Here is a 22,520-nt window from a genome sequence, read left to right on the forward strand (position 1 = left end):
GCCATGCTAAATTGTCCCAAGACTCCAGACCCAATGCAGGAAAATGGATCAGGATGATCGAATGTTAGAATCATCAAACCCCTACAGTTGCAGAAAAGGCCATTCAGCCCATCAAGTCTGCACTGACTCTCTGACAGAGTGTATTTCCCATGGCCAATCTATTTAACTATACATCTTTGACTGAGAGAAGAAAACAGAGCACCCGGAGGAAACCCATGCAGACACTGGGAGAACGTGCAGACTCTACATAGACAGTGACCCGAGGCTGGAATTGAACGCATGTCCCTGGCGCTGTGAGGCAGGGCAGCAGTGCTAACCAGGGTGCCACCGTGCCACCCTCATAGGATAGGTGCTTGATAGCCGGTGCAGGCCCGATGGGTCAAAGAGCCTATTTCTGTGCTGTAAGTCTCTATGACTCTTCCATTTATTTTACTTCAGCAGCTCAATCAACAAACAACATGGCCGCCATCCCAGAATGCACTGGTACAGCAAGCTAAACATGACATGACAGCACTCTCTGTTCAGGCTTGAATGGGTACTGGTTCATAACTCCTTGAAAGTGGAGTCACAGGTGGACAGAGTGGTGAAGGAGGCATTCGGCATGCTTGGTTTCATCAGTCAGAACGTTGAATCCAGGAGTTGGGACGTCTTGTTGAAGTTGTACAAGACATTAGTAAGGCCACACTTGGAATACTGTGTACAGTTCTGGTCACCCTATTATAGAAAGGATATTATTAAACTAGAAAGAGTGCGGAAAAGATTTACCAGGATGCTACCGGGACTTGATGGTTTGGGTTATAAGGAGAAGCTGGATAGACTGGGACTTTTTCCTTTGGAACGTAGGAGGCTGAGGGGTGATGCTATAGAATTCTATAAAATAATGAGGGGCATAGGCAAGGTAGATAGTCAATATCTTTTCCCAAAGGTAGGGGAGCCTAAAATTAGAGACACAGGTTTGAGGTGAGAGGGGAGAGATACAAAAGGGTCCAGAGGGGCAATTTTTTCACTCAGAGGGTGGTGAGTGTCTGGAATGAGCTGCCAGAGGTAATAACAGAGGCGGAGACAATTTTGGTTTTTGGTGTTTAAACAGTTACACGGGTAAGATGGGTATAGAGGGATATGGGCCAATTGGTACTAGCTGAGTGGGAAAACCATGCAGTACGGACAAGTTGGGCTGAAGGGCCAGTTTCCACACTGTAAACCTCTCTGACCCTGTGAACGATGGTAAAAAGGTCTCACAACATCGGGCTAAAGTCCGATAGGTTTATTTTGTTGGACTCCACATCTCTGAATGTTGCCAGGTTCCCAGGAAGCCTTGCACCCCTCAAGGTTGGAGCCCAGCATCCCCCCCCAAACACCCACCTCCCCCCCCCCCCCCCCCCCCCACCGCCCCCCCAATCGCCGCACCCTCACTCCCCATTCCCACCTCCCCCCTGAGGACGGAGAGAGGCGACGCAAGCTGATGGCGGGCTCACTCACTATTCCCTGGTGCCGTATCCGGTTGGGTTGGAGGCCGCTGAGATGACGACAATGATGGCGGGAATGCCGTAGGCCACCGGGTGGGTGTACTTGCCTCGGAGGCTCTGGGACAGGAAGACTTTGACCATCATCAGGTAGAGCTGGACACCTTCCAGAAGCATCCACATGAAGCAGGCCAGGAAGAGGTAATGAAGGATTCCAGCAATGGCCCCACACACCGCCTGGAGGGAGAAACATCAATTGTCCCAGACATTCCCAGAAGGAAAAGAAACAGTGAAATGGGAATACTGATCTGAATTGGTCTTGGGTACTTAGAAACTGGAAGCAGGAATAGGCCATTTGGCCCTTCGAGCCTACTCCACAGCAGATCATCAAATTTAATATCCTGATCCCCCCTATATCCTCAATCCCTTTAGCGATATCTAATTTCTTCTTGAAATCACACAACGTTTTGGTACTTTCTGTGGAGGTGAATTCCACACATTCCCCACCCTCTGGCTGAAGAAATTTCTCCTCGCCTCAGTCCTAAAAGGTTTACCCCCTTATCCTTTTAAATGGGGCACCAGTAAAACGGGGAAATGAGAATATTGGTCTGAACTAAGAACGTAAGAAATAGGAGCAGGAGTAGGCCATCTAGCCCCTCGAGCCTGCCCCGCCATTCAATAAGATCATGGCTGATCTGAAGTGGATCAGTTCCACTTTCCCGCCCTCTCCCCATAACCCTTAATTCCCCTGTCTATCAAAAACCTATCTACCCGTGACTTAAATATATTTAGCGAGGCAGCCTCCACCACTTCAACGGGCAGAGAATTCCAGAGATTCACCACCCTTTGAGTGAAGAAGTTCCTCCTCAACTCTGATCTAAACTGCCCCCCCCTTACCTTGAGGCTGTGCCCTCTAGTCCTGCTGTCCTTTCTAAGCGGAAAGAATCTCTCTACCTCTACCCTATCAATCCCCTTCATTATCTTATACGTCTCTATAAGATCCCCCCTCATCCTTCTAAACTCCAACAAGTACAGACCCAGTCTATTCAATCTCTGCTCATAGGCCAACCCCCTCATCTCCGATATCAGCCTGGTGAACCTCTGGAATAAATCTGGAATTATTAAGTTCATCTCATCAAGGCTTAAAAACCTGTCTGTCTCACTTTAGAGAAGGAAACTGGCCATCCTTACTTGGTTTGGCCCACATGTAATGCCCCACCGAATAAAGAACCTACTGATGACCGTGAAACCATTGTCGGAAAAACCATCTGTTTCACTAATGTCCTGTAGGGAAGGAAATCTGCCGTCCTTACCCGGTCTGGCCTACATGTGACTCCAGAGCCACAGCAATGCAGTTGATCTCAACTGCCCTCTGAAATGGGCAATAAACGCTGGCCCAGCCAGCGATGCCCATGTGCCAGGATTAATAAACAAAAAAAGCACGTCTTTTGGAGTGTGGGAGGAAACCCACACAGACACGGGGAGAATGTGCAGGCTCCGCACAGACGGTGACCCAAGCCAGGAATCGAACCCGGGTCCCTGGAGCTGTGAGGCAGCAGCGCTGACCACTGTGCCACCCACGAGTCAGCAGGAAGTGTAGACTGAATCAGTGGATGGGAGGCTGGTCTACGTGATGGACTGGGCTACACACACAACCCCTTTGTAGCTTCTTGCTGTCTCGGTCAGAGCAGGAGCTGTGATACAACTGGGAAGGATGCTTTCTGTGAATGTACCAATGAGCGAGCGGTCGGCTGTGGGATCGAGTGATCTTATATTCCCCAATTGCTCTCTAGCTCGCGATATGAATGGCTCGGTGCAGTCTCCGTCACTCACCGCAACGTGCCCTTACCCTGCTTCCAGTTGCTGATGAGCCAACGAGAAAGAGCAACTCTGCCACAAACAGGCAGAGGCAGAGGTGGATGTGGATGGTATTCCGCGTGCTTTGGATAGCTCGGCACATGATGAAGGTGACGATTGCGATGACGAGACACAGCAGGGATAGAATGATCCCGATGTAAGTGATGGCTTTGAGACCCGGGCCCTGCAGAGTGAAAGGATGAACAAGCCTTAGCCAGTAACCTGCCGAGGTTACGCTGCCGTAACAAAGACGGTGATGGGCTGTAGTAACAAGTGTCTCCGTGGGTTAGCGTCGCTGCCTCTAAGCAGTTAGACAGATGACCACCTCGCTTTGATTCTGACTCTGGTTGTTCTGTTGGTGGTGAAGAATTTGCTTGGTTGCCCTGCCACGTGTAGGCCACAGGAGTGGGTGACAACCTCAAGGCTGAGACTGGTGACATCTCACAATGTAATGTAGAGCCAACACTCTACTTCCTGTTCAACCCAGGCTGAATAAAGTTGGAGGCAATTTGCAAGGAGAGGTTACGGCCCAATGGTATACCACCGGGCTGGTATCTAGAATCATAGAATCCCTACAGTGCAGAAGGAGGCCACTCAGCCCATCGAGTCTGCACCCACCACAATCCCACCCAGGTCCTACCCCCACAACCCCAGCTAAGTTCCCCTGACACTAAAGGGCAATTTAGCATGGCCAATCCACCTAACCCGCACATCGTTGGACTGGGGTATAAATTCCCAAAAGGACACCCATTCTCCGAGCGCCATCACTGGGCGGTTTCAGTTCAAAGTTTATTGATTAGTCACAAGTAGGCTTACATTAACACTGCAATGAAGTTACTGTGAAAAATCCCCCAGTCGCCACACTCCAGCACCTGTTTGGGGACGCTGAGGGAGAACTTAGCACCCAACCAGCACGTCTTTCAGACTGTGGGAGGAAACCGGAGCACCCAGAGGAAACCCACGCAGACATGGGGAGAGCATGCAAACACCGCACAGGCAGTGATCCGAGCTGGGAATTGAACCCAGGACCCTGGCACTGTGAGGCAGCACTGCTAACCACTGTGCCACTGTACCGCTCTCCAGCACAGAACAATTAGCCAATCAATCATCTTTTTGAATTGATTTGATTTATTACTGTCACATGTATTGGGATGCAGTGAAAAGTATTGTTTCTTGCGCGCTATACAAAGCATACCATTCATAGAGAAGGAAAGGAGAGAGTGCAGAATGCAATGTTACAGTCATAGCTAGGGTGTAGAGAAAGACCAACTTAACGCGAGGTAGGTCCATTCAAAAGTCTACAGTAGGGGGCTGAGGACACAGCCCTGTGGGGCACCCGGTGTTGAGGATGATCGTGGAGGAGGTGTTGCTGCCTATCCTTACTGATTGTGAGTTAGGAAGTTCAGGATCCAGTCACAGAGGGAGGTGCCGAGGCCCTTGGAGTTTGGAGATGAGTTTTGTGGGAATAATAGTGTTGAAGGCTGAGCTGTAGTCAATAAATAGGAGTCTGACAGAGGTGTCCTTGTTAACCAGGTGTTCCAGGGTTGAGTGCAAGGCCAGGGAAATGGGGTCTGTTGTGGACCTGTCGTGGTGATAGGCAAACTGTAGTGGATCCAGTTAGCCCGGGAGGCTGGAATTGATTCACACCGTGACTAATCTTTCGAAGCACTTCATAATGATGGATTTCAGAGCCACCGGCTGATAGTCAGTAAGGCGCACTGCTTGGTTTTTCTTAGGTACCGATTGTTGTAAAGAGAGGTAGAAGATATCTGTGAATACCCCTGCCAGCTGTTCCACACAGGATCTGAGTGCATGTCCGGGACCCCCATCCAGGCCAGCCGCTCTCCGTGGGTTGAACTTTGAGAAAGCTGCTCTGATATCTGCAATGGTGACCTCAGATAGAGGTTTATCCAGGGTGGAGGGCATGCTCTCACTGACCTCTTGCTCGATACGGGTGTAGAATGTATTGAGCTCATCAGGGAGGGGTGCGTTGGAGCTGGCGATTTTACACGCCTTCATCTTGGAGCTTGCTATGTCTTGCAGACCTTGCCATAGTCGGTGGGGGTCGGCGTGGCTAGCCCGGGACTCTAGCTTGGTCTGGTATTGTCTTTTGGCATCTTTGATTGATCTCCTTAGATCATATCTGGCTTTCTTGTATAGTTCAGTGTCACCCAACCTGAACGTCTCAGACCTGGACTTCAGCAAGTAGTGGATATCCCTGTTCATCCATGGTTTCTGGTTGGGGAAACACACAGATTTGTTCCTTTGGCGCACAGTCTTGTACTTATCAATGATCTCAGTTACTGGAGTGGCGTACTCATTCAGGCTGGCCGCAGAGTTTTTAAGTACTGACCAGTCCCATAGGCGATAATCCAATTCCTCAGACCAACATTGTATGACTTTCTTTGATGGAATCTCCCGCTTCAGTTTTTGCTTGTAAGCCGGGAGCAGGAGCACAATCTTGTGGTCCGATAGGGTGGTAGGGATGTTTGATATTTGTGTAGCAGTGGTCTAGGATGTTTGGGCCTCTGGTGGAGCAGGTGATGTGGTGGTGGTAACTTGGTCATTCGCTCTTGAGTTTGGCCTGATTGAAGTTCCCGGCCACAATGAACAAAACCTGGGGATGTTACACCTCAGGGCTATTTGTAGTGGTGTATATTTAATCCAGGGCTATCTTTACATCAGCATGGGGTGGGATATAAACTGCTCTCAGGATGACAGAGGTGAAGTTCTGCGGAAGGTAGCAGGGGCAGTATTTTAGCATCAGATATTCTAGGTCTGGGGAGCAGCACATCGAGAGATAGGCGATAAAATCAGTTTTATCAGTGATGGCCACACTTCAAGACCAAAAAGTCTCGAGTGCTTTGAACCGACCTTGTTAACTTTCTGTTCCTTTCTATTTATAGTCACAATAGTGCTGTTCACCAAGACCACAAGAAACTACAAGGGGTCATAAACAAAGCCCAGTCCATCACTCAAACCAGCCTCCCATCCATTGACTCTGTCTACATTTCCCTCGGGAAAACAGCCAGCATAATCCAGGACCCCAACGCCCCCCGGACATTCTCTCTTCCACCTTCTTCCATTGGAAAAAAGATACAAAAGTCTGTGGTCACATACCAACTGAGTCAAGAACAGCCTCTTCCCTGCTGCTGTCAGACTTTTGAATTTACCTACCTCGCATTAAGTTGATCGTTCTCTACACCCTAGCTACAACTACATTCTGCAACCTCTCCTTTCCTTCTCTATGAACAGTATGCTTTGTCTGTATAGTGCGCAAGAAACAATATTTTTCGCTGTATACTGATATATGTGACAATAATAAATCAAATCAAATCAAATCAAAATACTGTTCAGTACAGCTTCATTCGCACTGCTAAAGTAAGTGCCTTGAAGAGAGTGGTCCCAACAAGTGAGTGAAAGTCACCAAATAACGGTCCAGCCCCCCTTAGCGAAGGCCTCCCGAATTCACACAAACTCTTACCTCCACCTTATACAGTGCGACCAGCACGGCAAAGCTACTGAGGTGTGTAGAGTGACAGACGGTGTGCGTATGATTGGACGACACCTTCGTACATCCACTGGTGGACCAGATATTCCTGTTCTTATCCCAGTACACACAGACAGTGTAATCTTCAAAATCCTCCTGGGAGACAGAAACCAACAGGAGAAAGGAGAATAGCAGAGAACAAAGTGAATTTTGTAACAGCTATCTCTGATATACCCCCCACCCCCTCACTGTAACACTCTCTGATATACCCCCCCCACCCCCTCACTGTAACACTCTCTGATATACCCCCCCCACCCCCTCACTGTAACACTCTCTGATATACCCCCCCCACCCCCTCACTGTAACACTCTCTGATATACCCCACACCCCCCTCACTGTAACACTCTCTGATATACCCCACACCCCTCACTGTAACACTCTCTGATATACCCCACACCCCCTCACTGTAACACTCTCTGATATACCCCACACCCCCTCACTGTAACACTCTCTGATATACCCCACACCCCCCTCACTGTAACACTCTCTGATATACCCCACACCCCTCACTGTAACACTCTCTGATATACCCCACACCCCCTCACTGTAACACTCTCTGATATACCCCACACCCCCTCACTGTAACACTCTCTGATATACCCCACACCCCCTCACTGTAACACTCTCTGATATACCCCACACCCCCTCACTGTAACACTCTCTGATATACCCCACACCCCCTCACTGTAACACTCTCTGATATACCCCACACCCCCTCACTGTAACACTCTCTGATATACCCCACACCCCCTCACTGTAACACTCTCTGATATACCCCACACCCCTCACTGTAACACTCTCTGATATACCCCACACCCCCTCACTGTAACACTCTCTGATATACCCCACACCCCCTCACTGTAACACTCTCTGATATACCCCACACCCCCTCACTGTAACACTCTCTGATATACCCCACACCCCCTCACTGTAACACTCACTGATATACCCCACACCCCCCTCACTGTAACACTCTCTGATATACCCCACACCCCTCACTGTAACACTCTCTGATATACCCCACACCCCCCTCACTGTAACACTCTCTGATATAGCCCACACCCCTCACTGTAACACTCTCTGATATACCCCACACCCCCCTCACTGTAACACTCTCTGATATACCCCACACCCCTCACTGTAACACTCTCTGATATACCCACACCCCCCTCACTGTAACACTCTCTGATATACCCCACACCCCTCACTGTAACACTCTCTGATATACCCCACACCCCCCTCACTGTAACACTCTCTGATATACCCCACACCCCTCACTGTAACACTCTCTGATATACCCCACACCCCCCTCACTGTAACACTCTCTGATATACCCCACACCCCTCACTGTAACACTCTCTGATATACCCCACACCCCCCTCACTGTAACACTCTCTGATATACCCCACACCCCCTCACTGTAACACTCACTGATATACCCCACACCCCCCTCACTGTAACACTCTCTGATATACCCCACACCCCCTCACTGTAACACTCACTGATATACCCCACACCCCCCTCACTGTAACACTCTCTGATATACCCCACACCCCCCTCACTGTAACACTCTCTGATATACCCCACACCCCTCACTGTAACACTCTCTGATATACCCCACACCCCCCTCACTGTAACACTCTCTGATATAGCCCACACCCCCTCACTGTAACACTCTCTGATATACCCCACACCCCCCTCACTGTAACACTCTCTGATATAGCCCACACCCCCTCACTGTAACACTCACTGATATACCCCACACCCCCCTCACTGTAACACTCTCTGATAGAGCCCACACCCCCTCAATGTAACACTCTCTGATATAGCCCACACCCCCTCACTGTAACACTCACTGATATACCCCACACCCCCCTCACTGTAACACTCTCTGATAGAGCCCACACCCCTCACTGTAACACTCTCTGATAGAGCCCACACCCCCTCAATGTAACTCTCACTGATATACCCCACACCCCCCTCACTGTAACACTCTCTGATATAGCCCACACCCCCTCACTGTAACACTCACTGATATACCCCACACCCCCCTCACTGTAACACTCTCTGATAGAGCCCACACCCCCTCAATGTAACTCTCACTGATATACCCCACACCTCTAACAGTGACACAGTGGTTAGCATTGCTACCTCACAGCGCCAGGGACCCGGATTCGATCCCTGGGTTGGATCACTGTCTGTGTGGAGTCTGCACTCCGTATCTGCGTGGGTTTCCTCTGGGTGCTCCGGTTTCCTCCCACCGTCCGAAAGACATGCTGGTTAGGGTGCATTGGCCGTGCTAAATTCTCCCTTAATATTCCCCACCGGAGTGTGGTGACTAGGGGGTTTTGACAGCAACTTCATTGCAGTGTTAATGTAAGCTCACTTGTGACAGTAAAAAATAAACCTGAACTGATATTTGCCACGGACCTGACTTGGGGATTATTGTAGTTGACATCTCTGGAAAGAGGGTGTCACGGAATAAATAATTGCCCACTGATGGGGTTGAAGATTTCCTGAATTTTACCAACCTCTTTGTTCCTGATGGTGAAAGTTGTGTTCTGACGTGTCTTGTAGCTGGTGATCATGGCTGTGAGAACCTGGGAGTTCAGCTGCAAATACTCTGTCCCGTACTTCTTATTGTCCATTTCCAAATCATTGTCTTCCATCATCGATTCCATCTCGCTGAAGACGATTAGGGAGGCTGCTGCAAACCCTTTGAAGAAGCAAAGATAACGCGGTTACTTCCAGCCCACAACCTGTCCTCATGGAAAGAGGAACCCTCTGCTACAATTCTCCCAAACTCTGAAGCGAATCTTCCAGAAACCCCATTTCCCAAGCTCCTTGCTCAGCCAGGTTGCATGTTCCTCTCCGATGGACGGCACAGTGGTTAGGACTAGCGCCTCACAGCGCCAGGGACCCGGGTTCAATACTCAGCTCGGGTCACTGCCTGTGTGGAGTTTGCACATTCTCCCCGTGCCTGCTTGGGTTTCCTCCGGGTGCTCTGGATTCCTTTCACAGTCCAATGATACGCGGGTTAAGTGGATTGGCCATGCTAAATTGCCCCTTAGTGTCCCAAGATATGCAGGTTAGATGGATTGGCCATGCTAAATTGCCCCTTGGGGCCTGAAGAGGTTCAGATTAGGTGAATTGGCCATGCTAAATTGCCCCTGGGTGCCCAAAGATGTGCAGGTTAGGTGGATTGGCCATGCTAAATTGCCCCTTAGTGTCCAGAGATGTGCAGGTTAGGTGGATTGGCCATGCTAAATTGCTCCTTAGTGTCCAAACATGTGCAGATTAGGTGGATTGGCCATGCTAAATTGCCCCTTAGTATCCAGAGATGTGCAGATTAGGTGGATTGGCCATGCTAAATTGCTCCTTAGTGTCCAAAGATGTGCAGGTTAGGTGGATTGGCCATGCTAAATTGCCCCTTATATCCAGAGATGTGCAGGTTAGGTGGATTGGCCATGCTAAATTGCTCCTTAGTGTCCAAAGATGTGCAGGTTAGGTGGATTGGCCATCTTAAATGTGTAGGATTATGGAGATGGAGCTGGGCAGTGAGCCTGGATAAAATCCTCTGTTAAAGAGTAGGTGCAGACTCGATGGGCTGAATGGCCCCCCTCTACGCTGCGGGGATTCTATGACATGGGGTTGAAAGAGTGCGAAGGGAAAAAAAAGGAGGCGGAGAGACAAGGATGTTCGAGTCAGGAATTCCAGAGTTTTAGACGCAGGGGAGCGATTAAACTCGGAATGCCCATGAGAACAGAGTCCGAGGAGATGGGTGAAGCGGGATTAGTTCATGGAGACAGGGAGGGATAGGAATTGGAAAAAGGGATGTGGATTTTTTTTAAAAGGTTGCCTATGTGGATAGGTAAGCAAGACTTGGTGTAAGTTAAGAATCCATATGTCCTTGTCCTTATGGAGGGTGGAATATGAGACAGCAGCCAGGAATTCTTTGGGTGAGGTTTCTTTCTGTCATAAGAACATAAGAAATAGGAGCAGGAGTCGGCCATCCAGCCCCTCGAGCCTGCCCCGCCATTCAATAAGATCATGGCTGATCTGAAGTGGATCAGTTCCACTTTCCCGCTTTCTCCCCATAACCCTTAATTCCCCTGTCTATCAAAAACCTATCTACCCGTGACTTAAATATATTTAGCGAGGTAGCCTCCGCCACTTCAACGGGCAGAGAATTCCAGAGAATCACCACCCTTTGAGTGAAGAAGTTCCTCCTCAACTCCGTTCTAAACCGCCCCCCCTTTATCTTGAGGCTGTGCCCTCTAGTCCTACTGACCTTTCTGAGCGGGAAGAATCTCTCTCCCTCTACCCTATCCATCCCTTTCATTATCTTATACGTCTCTATAAGATCCCCCCTCAGCCTTCTAAACTCCAACGAGTACAGGCCCAGTCTATTTAATCTCTCCTCATAGTCTAACCCCCTCATCTCCGGTATCAGCCTGGTGAACCTTCTCTGTACTCCCTCCAAGGCCAATATATCCTTTCGCAAATAAGGGGACCAAGACTGCACACAGTTCTCCAGGTGCGGCCTCACCAGTGCCTTGTACAGTTGCAAGGCAATTCCCCCTCTGCCCCTCTACCGTTTCTCCCTCCCGTCTCCCCCCCCCCCCCCCCCCACCAAGGACCCCCCCAAACCCCACCTCCCCACGAAACCCCCCTTTCCACCGTTCCATGTTTTCCAGCACCGAAGGCAGCTTGCCATTGGCTGCCTCTTTGGGGGGGGCGGGATCTTCACATCCTGCCTACGTCCAGGCCCGCTATGTGCGGCTTGCCTGTCCCGCCGCCACGGGCCTCGCTCGGCGGGACTGGAAGAGCCCGCTGGCGGGGAGGGGCTGGAAAAACCCTCCCCTTCGTATGAGTTACCAGCTCAGAATTTATCCTTCGCGGAGACGTTACCGATTTGCTTTGACACGTCTTTCTCCCACTGGTATTCCACCTCATTTTCTTTGGCCAGAAAGACTGTGGTCCCCTTGGTGCCTTGAAGGGCTTGAATTTGGACGTCTGAAATTTAAGAAGAAAGGCCGAGTTGGCTCCTTTTTAAACGCATTTACATCGAGCCATAGGGTTTTACAGCAATAAAGGAGACCCTTTGGCCCATCGTGCCTGTACTGGCCCTCAAGCACCTATCTATTCTAACCCCATTTTCCAGCACTTGGCCCATAGCTTTGTACCCAATGGCGATACAAGTCATCATGTTGTGAGGGTTCTTATCTCTACCATCCTTCCTGGCAGTGACTGCCAGATTCCCGCCATCCTCTGGGTGGAAAGGTTTTTAGTTGTTCCACAATTCTCACCTAAATCTCTTGCCTCTTACCTTAAATCTCTGCCCCCGCCCCCGACCACCCCACAATGTCCCCACTGCTTATTAACCCCGTATAGACCAGGCCTGAAACATTATTCAGGCAGGGTATGTTGATGAAGGTATAGAATCATAGGAACTCTACCACGCAGATCGAGGCCATTCAGTCCATCATTCATTCGGGCGGCACGGTAGCGCAGTGGGTTAGCACTGCTGCTTCACAGCTCCAGGGACCTGGGTTCGATTCCCGGCTCGGGTCACTGTCTGTGTGGAGTTTGCACATTCTCCTTGTGTCTGCGTGGGTTTCCTCCGGGCGCTCTGGTTTCCTCCCACAGTCCAAAGATGTGCGGGTTAGGTTGATTGGCCATGCTAAGAAATTGCCCCTTAGTGTCCTGAGATGTGTAGGTTAGGGGGATTAGTGGGTAAATGTGTGGGGGTCGGGCCTGGGTGGGGTTGTGGTCGGTGCAGACTCGATTGGGCTGAAGGGCATGTTCCTGCACTGTTGGGTTATATGTTCAATCATGTCTGCGTCGATTACAATCCCACCCAGGCCCTACCTCCATATCCCTATATATTTACCCACCAATCCCTCTAACCTACGCATCTCAGGACACGAGGGAACAATTATTAACACAGCCAATCAACCTAACCAGCGCATTTTTGGACTGATTCAGTTCCTCGTGTAGAGACAATAATAAATAGAACTTATTTTTAGGTGTAACTCTATTCAATAGAAAGGCAAAGGGGCACAAGGAGGCGGCCCAGGCCTCTGGAGAACCTACCCCACCATTTAAAGTTTATTAGCGTCACAAGTAGGGCTTACATTAACACTGCAATGAAGTTACTGTGAAAATCCCCACACGCTGGTGCCTGTTCAGGTACACTCAGGGAGAACTTAGCACGGCCAATGCATCCTTATCCGCACATCCTTCGGACTGTGGGAGGAAACCGGGGCACCAGGAGGAAACCCATGCAGACACGGGGAGAACATGCATAGATAGTGACCCAAGCCAGGAATTGAACCTGCGTCCCTGGTGCTGTGAGGCAGCAGTGCCAACTACTGTGCCACCGTGCTGCCCATTAAAGACCATTTAAATATTGTGAAAGGTGCTTCATAAACGCACAACTTTCATATTTTAATTCATTTACGAGTGTCACTGACCAGACCAGTATTTATTGCCCATCCCTAATTGCCCCTTGAGAAGTGGTGGTGAGCCGCCTTCTTGAGCTGCTGCAGCCCACATGGTGTAGGTACACCCACAGTGCTGTTAGGGAGGGAGTTCCAGGATTTTGACCCAGCGACAGTGAAGGAACGGCCGATATATTTCCAAGTCAGGATGGTGAGTGGTTTGGAGGGGAACTTGCAGGGGATGGTTGTCCCATGTATCTGCTGCCCTTGTCCTTCTAGATGGAAGTGGTCGTGAGTTTGGAAGGTTTTGTTTAAGGATCTTTGGTGAGTTTGTGCAGTGTATCTTGTAGATGGTACACACGGCTGTTACTGAGAAGTGGAGGGAGTGAATGTTTGTGGATGGGGTGCCAATCAAGTGGGGCTGCTTTGTCCTGGATGGTGTTGAGTTTCTTGAGTGTTGTTGGAGCTGCACCCATCCAGACAAGTGGGGAGTATTCGATCACACTCCCGACTTGTGCCTTGTAGATGGTGGACAGGCGCTGGGGAGTTACTCACCACAGACCCCCAATCCTTCCATTAGTAAGACATGGGGCAAAACTTCCTCAGAAAAATTCAAAGTGTCAAAAGGGCAAGAAAATGGGAGTTTTTCCTTGCCTGTTTCTTCAACGAGCTAAGTGATGGTACTCTGTGCAGCGGAGGCCGCAGTGTGAATTTCTCCAGTAGGGGGAGGGCTGTGGACTCAGCTCAGCGGGAAGCCGGCTGCTGAGCTCTCGGAGCGCCAGTGCGCAGGTGCACCAATTCCCAGTACATGTTACCCATATCACCCCCTCCCGTAGTCACCTCGCCTACATGGACCCCTCCTCCCGCCCTGACTGTCACCCTGGCCATTTGCTTCCCCATTGCCACTCCTTCCATTTGCCACCCACAGCCCCGATCACCACCACTACCAATGGCCCCCGGCCCCCCATGCTGAGTCCTGCCTTTCACTCCCCCCCCCTTACATAACCTTCCCCAGATCTCTGCCCGTCAGTCTCTGCCCATCCTGGATCCCACTCCCTCAGGCCCTGCACCATCAGGCACGCATCTATCAGACCATGCCATTTTTGGCACTACCAGAGTGTGTGCCTGGTGGGCAGTGCCAGAGTGCCAGGCTGGCATTGCCAGATGGGCACTGCCTGACTACATGGGGGGGCTTCGATGGTCTCTGGTCCCACTGGCACGGCTATGACACCTAGTCCCCGTTGGTGGGGAACCATCTGTCATCCTCGCCAGTGAGGGCCTCCATTGGTGAGGGGGGGTGGGGTGGGCTAAGGTAAGTGACCTCTGTTCGGGCTTGTTGATGACATGCTAAACATGTTATTAAGATTGAAATCAGCCTGATTACGCCAACAGAATGGGGATTTCACACCTCTCGCCCTACCTTACCAGCGCGTCAGAGCGATCCACCAGCGCGGTGAGCCGAGAGGATCCTGCCCAACTGTGGGTGATCATTCTCTCTGCCAGCCAAGCGATGTGGAAGATCATTGCTCGAGTCCCTGTACCACTGTCGAGTGGCACAGTGGTTAACACTGCTACCTCCAGGAACCCGGGTTCGATTCCTGGCTCGGGTCACTGTCTGTGCGAAATCTGCACATCCTCCCCGTGTCTGCATGGGTTTCCTCCGCGTGTTCCGGGCTTCCTCCCACAGCCCGAAAGACCCGCTGGTTAGGGTGCTAAATTCTCCCTCGGTGTAACCCGAACAGGAGTGTGGCGACTTGGGGGTTTTCATTGCAGTGTTAATGGCACTAATACATAAAGTTTGAACTTGAAATTCGAACGTCCTGCAGTCAGAAGGAATCGCAGTCCGGAACCTCGTGTGCCCCGTTCCGAACTGCGTTTCCCGCGGATGGATTAAGTGCAATCTTACCGACGTAGGTTGTTGCCACGTTGTACTCGGTGCCTCTCATGGTCGCTGCTACAGCCGAAACGGTGCTCTCGGTGCAGTTCAACAGCATCGTGGCACCTTCGTGTCTCTTGGTCTTTTCCATTTTGTTCCATTCAGCCTTAACGGTGATCATGTCGCCCACGGTAGTCGCAATATTCTGCAGAGGGAGGTGGTGGTGGAGGGTGGAGAGAGAAGGATCTACATTGTCATGTCCTTAGCCGCTGGTTCAGGTTTTGTGCGTCGCTGGGGCACTACTGGGTAACACCGAACGATGACCTTAGCAAGTGTGCGCGCAGCATTGTGGGGGTGGGCCAGAGGCGATCGGGGCTGTGGGTGGCAGATGGGTGCATTGGCAATGGGGAAGCAATTGGCCAGGAGGAGGGATCCACGTAGGCGAGGTGGCTGCCATCTCCATGGGGAGGCGATCGTAGAATCAGAGTGCAGTGCAGAAAGAGGCCCTTCGGCCCATCGAGCCTGCAATCCCACCCCCCCCCCATATTATACCCACTAATCCCTCTCACCTACACCTCCCTGGACACTAAGGGGCAATTTCTTAGCGTGGCCAATCAACCTAACCCGCACATCTTTGGACTGTGGGAGGAAACCCATGCAGACACGGGGAGAATGTGCAAACTCCACACAGACAGTGACCCGAGCCGGGAATCGAACCCGGGACCCTGGCGCTGCGAGGCGGCAGTGCTAACCCACTGTGCTACCCTTACGAGATCCCCTCTCATTCTTCTAAATTCCAGTGCGTACAAGCCCAATCGACCCAGTCTCTCTTCAATATGTCAGACCTGCCATTGCAGGAAGGAATATAGTATCAATTATCCGGGTGTCCCGAATAAGACAGAACGCCCGAATGACAGATCTCTGTTAGACGAGAGATAGACTTGACTCACCGCCAGTGAAAATTCCGTGACGTTGCTGTCATTCCTTTTGTAATCTTGACAGTGCTTATTGACGGTTATGCTCCAAGCAGTGACTGAGCAGAAGAAATCGTTTCCTTCCGAAGATTTCTAAACACGGGGGGGGGGGAACAAATGAAGAATAAAAAGCAAACATCCTGAGATTAGGCTAAAACAGGAACTCTCGCATCAACCCAATTATCTGGGCAACAGTAATTGGCACTCAGTTGGTTAAGCCCACTCTTAAGTCTGCCCCACCATTCATATTATTCCAAGGGCGGCGCAGACTCGATGGGCCAATTGGCCTAATTCTGCTCCTGTGTCTGATGGACTTATTAACCCGTGAATTCATCGAAGGGAAAGCTCCGTCAACTTACAGCCAAGATATAGATCTGAAAGACGCGCTGGTTAGGGTGCACTGGTCGTGCTAAGTTCTCCCTCCGTGTACCCAAACAGGCGCTGGAGTGCGGCGACTAGGGGATTTTCACAGTAACTTCATTGCAGTGTTAATGTAAGCCTACTTGTTACACTAATAAATAAATAAAGTATTTCTGTGCGGGTTTCCTCCGGGTGCTCCGGTTTCCTCCCACAGTCTGGTTAGGGTGCATTGACCAGAACAGGCACCGGAGTGTGGCGACTAGGGGATTTTCACAGTAACTTCATTGCAGTGTTAATGTAAGCCGACACTAAACGTAGAAACATAGAACAGTACAGCACAGTACAGGCCCTTTGGCCCTCAATGTTGTGCCGAGCTATGTCCAAACCCAAGATCAAGCTATCCCACTCCCTATTATCCTGGTGTGCTCCATGTGCCTATCCAATAACCGCTTGAAAGTTCCTAAAGTGTCCGACTCCCCTATCACAGCAGGCAGTCCATTCCACACTTTCCTGTTTTTGTTTCTGTTTCGGATTCCAGCATCCGTAATATTTTGCTTTTATTTGCGGTGTTGTTCCCCGATATCTGCTGTCCCTTGTCCTTCTCGATGGTAGCAGTCCTGTGTTTGGAAGGTGCTACCTAAGGAGCCTTGGAGAATTCCTGCAGTGCATCTTGAATATTGGGAAAAATTTGATGTCTTCCTGGAATCTGAGATCAGCCCAATGCCCCTGATGGTGGCCTGAGGCACATCAGCCAAGCACAAAGCTCAGAGAATCCCTACAGTGTGGGAGGAGGCCATTTGGCCCATCGAGTCTGCGTTGACCACAACCCCACCTAGGCCCCATTCTAGTAATTTACCCTGCTAATTCCCCTGACACTAAGGGTGAATTTAGCATGGCCGATGCACCTAACCCGCACATCTTTGGAGTGTGGGAGGAAACAAGAACACCCGGAGACACGAGGAGAATGTGCAAACTTCACACAGGCTCGAGGCCGGAATTGAACCCTGGTCCCTGACGCTGTGAGACCGCAGCGCTAACCACTGTGTTAATTTTGAAATCTTTCTGTACTTTCCAAGAAGGGCCATTAGCTCAGAATGTGGACAACATCCTTTCCAACACTGCAAACCATATACAGATATAACCCATTAACTAGACCATCTAAGATGGCGCGATAGCACAGTGGTTTAGCACTGCTGCTTCACAGCTCCAGGGACCTGGGTTTGATTCCCGGCTTGGGGTCACTGTCTGTGTGGAGTTTGCACATTCTCCCCGTGTCTGCGTGGGTTTCCTCCGGGTGCCCCGGTTTCCTCCCACAGTCCAAAGATGTGCGGGTTAGGTTGATTGGCCATGCTAAGAAATTGCCCCTTAGTGTCCTGAGATGCTTAGGTTAGAGAGATTAGCGGGTAAATGTGTAAGGGTATGGGGGTGGGGCCTGGGTAGGATTGTGGTCAGTGCAGACTCGATGGGCCGAAGGGCCTCATTCTGCATTGTAGGCTTCTATGACTCTATGAAAAAGGCTCTGATACACATGTCTTTACAACTGGGAGATCACAGAAGCTCTATGAAAATGTTGACTACAAAACAAATCTCAAGCCACATCTGCTTTGTACTTTTATCGGCATTTAAACAATTCTATTGCTGCATCTTTCTGATGGCTTCAGTGCCTTGTTTGTTTACAACACCCGTTAATCCTCTCCATGCAGGTCCCCTGTGTATCTGTCTGCCACCCCACCTTAACTGTGGTTGCCGTCTGTACTTCCGTTCTTAGGTTCTGGTTAAGCTGGGGAGTGTTTTTTTGTTAATGCTTTCCTTCCCAGCGTGTTCTGCGTTATTTGTTAACCAGTCTCATGGCTGGTTCAACCCCCGCTCACAGAATTACTACAGCGCAGAAGAGGCCCTTCAGCCCATCGAGTCTGTACTGACCTGCCCACCTAATCCGTGCTTGGCCCTGAATGTTGTGACGTGCCACTTCCTCATCTGGGTCCCACCCAGGCAGCGCACTCCAGACCCTCACCACCCTCTGGGTCAAAGAGATTTTCCTCAAATCCCCCCCCCCCCACCCCTCCAAACCTCCCACCCCTCACTTTGAACTAGCGTCCCCTCGTAACTGGCCTTTCGACTAAGGGGAACAGCCTCTCATAATCTTGAGTATGTCCGTCGGATCACCCTCCAGTCTCCTCTGCTCCAGAGAACAGCCCAAGCCTACGCAATCCCCCCTTATAACGTCAATGTTCCATCCCAGGCAACATCCTGGTGGGTCTGCTCTTTCCAAAGCGCCGGGGACCCGGGTTCGAATCCCACCGTGGCAAATGGCGAAATTTGAATTCAATACAATTAAGGATCTACTGATGACCATGAAACCATTGTCGGAAAAACCCATCTGGGTTAAGAGGGAAGACATTCCTTCCCTCTAAGAGGGAAGGAAATCTGCCGTCCTTACCCGGTCTGGCCTACGCGTGACTCTGGAGCCACAGCAATGCGGTTGACTCTGAAATGCCCTCAGAAGTGGGCAGTAAGTGTTGGCACAGGCAGTGACGCCCACATTCCATGGGCAAAATAAGAAAAATGTGTTGGCCAAGGTACTCAACAGAATCGGAAGCCTGAGCAAAGAGCTGGATAGAATATATACAGACACAGAATCGATCGGAAGCACGTCAGTGACATACCCGCTCTGGTTTGCACTTCTCAGCGTTAGTTTCTTTCTCGAGTGAAGGGCAGTCTATCTCTGAAAAGGAAGCACAATCCAACAATTAATCAGCTGGGCTTTCGTCGTAAAGGTTTTCCCAAGCAATGAAGAGAATTGAGAGCGTCCCCTCCCAAGGGCCAGTCCATCTCGTGCAAGTTTCGAGACCACGAAGATCTCCCATTGATCCCAGTGAGTCGCTGTAGGTGGCTTGGTAACCAGGGGGCACGGTGACATGGCCAGGAATGAGCCAGTTGGGGTGCCGGAAGTGGGCCAAATAGTACATTTCCAATGAGGATTGGGTGCTTTCCTGCCGGAAGAAGGCAACTACGAAAGGGCAAGGGATTCAGACAGTATGGATAGTTCCTTCACACAGACCCTGATGGACTGAATGGCCTCTTCCTGTGCCATTATAGAATCTCTACAGTGCAGAAGGAGGTCATTTGGTCCATCCAACCTGCACCAATAACGATCATATCCTGCATTATATCCCATCCTTTCCCTCCACCTACCCTCAAAATGCATCATCCCACCTCATCCTTCCACCTACCCTCAATCGCCCTCATACCCTCCATGCCAACTTCCACGCACATTAACCCAGTTTGCATTTTGTACAGAATACATTAACCTCATAGTAGAAATGTATGAAAAGCCTTTAAAAAAAGCCATTTATTACTTTGGTTCAACAGCTATTAATATAACTCTCTAAAGCTGTCAATCAACCAGCCCTTTCAAATATGAGTAGCAGAAACAATAAGCACTTGATACCTTATTACCCCATGTAAGGAAACATAAAGCCGTTGACAAAATAGATCAAATAAAAGGCTTCAATAAGGCAATGCTTTCCCTTAGCTGCAACACATTAATGGAAGTCTGGGCTCTCAGTTGAACCTCATTAACACTTGTTGTTCACTGACCTCAGTGAACACGGAATGAAGGAGTTTATAATTGCACCAATAACGATCCCATCCTTGTAATCCCATATATTTACCATCCCCCGACACCAATGAACAATTTAGCATGGCCAACCAACCTAACCCGCACATCTTCAGGGTATGGTAGGAAACCGGAGGACCCGGAGGAAACCCACGCAGACACGGGGAGAGCGTGCAAATTCTACGCAGCCACTGAAGCCGGAATTGAACCCAGGTCCCTGGCTCTGTAAGACAGAGGTGCCAACCACTGTGCCACCCTTGTGCCACCTTATATTCTAGAAGATGTACACTGCTGGCAGAGCTGGTGGATAGTGAGTAGGGGGTGAGCAAACCTGATACATGTTCAACAGCAACTCAGGGATACTGGGAGCAATTATAAACTCCTTCATTCCGTGTTAGCTGAGGTCAGCAAACAAAGTGTTAATGAGGTTTGGCTGAGAGCCCAGACTTCCATTAATGTGTTGCAGCTAAGAGAAAGCATTGCCTTATTGAAGCCTTTTATTTGATCTATTTTGTCAACGGCTTTATGTTTCCTTACATGGGGTAATAAGGTATCAAGTGCTTATTGTTTCTGCTACTCATATTTGAAAGGACTGGTTGATTGACAGTTTTAGAGGGTTATAGTAACAGCTGTTGAACCAAAGTAATGAATTTTTTTAAAGCCTTTTCATACATTTTTACTATGAGTTTGATGTACTCTGTACAAAATGCAAACTGGATTAATGGGCATGGAAGTTGACATGGAGAGTGTGAGGGCCATTGAGGGTAGGTGGAAGGATGAGGTGGGATGGTGCGCAGGGTATGAGAGGCTATTGAGGATAGGTGGAGGGAGGGGATGAGATATAATGCACAATATGAGAGGCCATTGAGAGTAGAGAGCCTATAACCACTTATACCTATCACTCAAACTGTGCAATGGCAGGCACCCCGCTGTGATAATGGATGGATAGCGCAGACACGCAGCACTAATCTAGTAATGAAAACCCTTATATTAATGGACAGAGTGAAACAGCCGGCAATCTTAGTTTTAACACTCCAGATATGTGCTTTTTCAAAGATTTAACACTTTCTAAAGATTTTTTTAAAGTGTAGATGCCTTGAGGGATGCTTTATATTTCAATCTTTACTTTTTATTTTTGGGCACAGGACCGGAGCCTCCAAGGTAGGACTCATCATGTCTTCTGAGTCACCCACCCACAGCCCCCCCAACGCCCATTCAAGCCCACCCCACCCCTCTGACATCCGGGCGGCCAACCAAACAGCCCGTTACCTATGCAGGGTGTGGCGTCATCTGTACTTCCATCAATGCAGATACAGTCGTAGCCTCTGTTTTTTGGGTAACATTTGGTGTTCTCGGGACAACCGCGTTCCAATTCACAAAAATCTGGACCAGCAGGGGGGAGAAAAGAGAGAATACAGTTCGTTCCTCAGTTCAAACTTAACGCCTGTAAATGAGGTAGACCCTACCGTGAGGGGGAAACGCACTTTCCTCATCGGCCCTCGGTGACCATGGACTGAGGGGAAGAACTTCCTCGCCTCGTGCTTGGGCCTGCTGTCGTGGAGTTGAGGGAGGTTGATCAGTTGATCAGCTCGGTCTGAGAGCGGCGCAGAGATCAGGAGGAGGTTGCAGAAGGAGAGGTTGGGTGAGCGTCAACCGAAGTGAAACGCGGGCAAAGGCGAACCTGCCTCTCTTGGCAGGAAGAGTTAAAACAAAATTGGAAATTTCTACCCCATCCACTAGAGCGGGCAAGGGAGTGGAACTTGGAGCTGTCCATCGACCTTGGTTTTGGGACGAGCGAGGTCGTAAAATCCCACCCATCGCGCGGGACGTCCCGCCCACACGCGCCCCAAAACTGTACACGCCTTCGCGAGATCAACAGATGTTTGCACAGTTCCCCACCCCAGTCCACTACGATTCCTGTGGTGGGCGGGACAGGAAACCTCCCCCCATTATCTAAATGGCGAGGGATTGCAGAGCTCTGGGATGCAGAGGGATCTGGGTGTCCGAGTGCTTGGATGAAAAAAACGTACGCAGGCGCAATCAGTAATGAGGAAAGCTAACGTTATGTTATTACTCATTGCAAATGAATATTAAAGAAGAGAGGTTACACTTTAGTTGTACAGAGCATCGATTAGGACACATCTGGATTACTGTGCAATATTGGTCTCCTTATTCAAAGAACACACTGGAAGGTTTACCAAACTAATACCAGTCTTATGAGGGAAATGTTGGAGAGGTTGGTTTTTGTATCCACTGGAGTTTAGAAGAGTGAGAGGCAACTTAATCGAAACCTTTAAGACCCAGAGGGGTGTTGACAGGGGTGGGTGTGGAGAGGATGTATCCACGGTAGCACAGTTGGTTAGCACTGCTGCTTCACA

General features: G+C 50.0%; 1 protein-coding gene across 1 annotated transcript in view; it reads right to left on the reverse strand.

Moving 5' to 3' along the window:
• Positions 1 to 21,960, reverse strand: part of LOC145360900 (adhesion G protein-coupled receptor E5-like) — a 34,762-nt gene extending 12,802 nt beyond the window's left edge. The window contains 10 exon segments of the mRNA XM_080216403.1: positions 1,480 to 1,700; positions 3,313 to 3,504; positions 6,805 to 6,966; positions 9,402 to 9,586; positions 11,782 to 11,886; positions 15,220 to 15,394; positions 16,140 to 16,256; positions 19,190 to 19,248; positions 21,412 to 21,525; positions 21,921 to 21,960. Of these exon segments, the coding sequence (XP_080072529.1) occupies positions 1,480 to 1,700; positions 3,313 to 3,504; positions 6,805 to 6,966; positions 9,402 to 9,586; positions 11,782 to 11,886; positions 15,220 to 15,394; positions 16,140 to 16,256; positions 19,190 to 19,248; positions 21,412 to 21,525; positions 21,921 to 21,960 (1,370 nt within the window).
• Positions 21,961 to 22,520: the final 560 nt, after the last annotated feature.

The sequence above is a fragment of the Carcharhinus amblyrhynchos genome, chromosome 33, assembly GCF_965287045.1.
Source record: "Carcharhinus amblyrhynchos chromosome 33, sCarAmb.v2.hapA, whole genome shotgun sequence".
Classification (NCBI taxonomy): domain Eukaryota; kingdom Metazoa; phylum Chordata; class Chondrichthyes; order Carcharhiniformes; family Carcharhinidae; genus Carcharhinus; species Carcharhinus amblyrhynchos.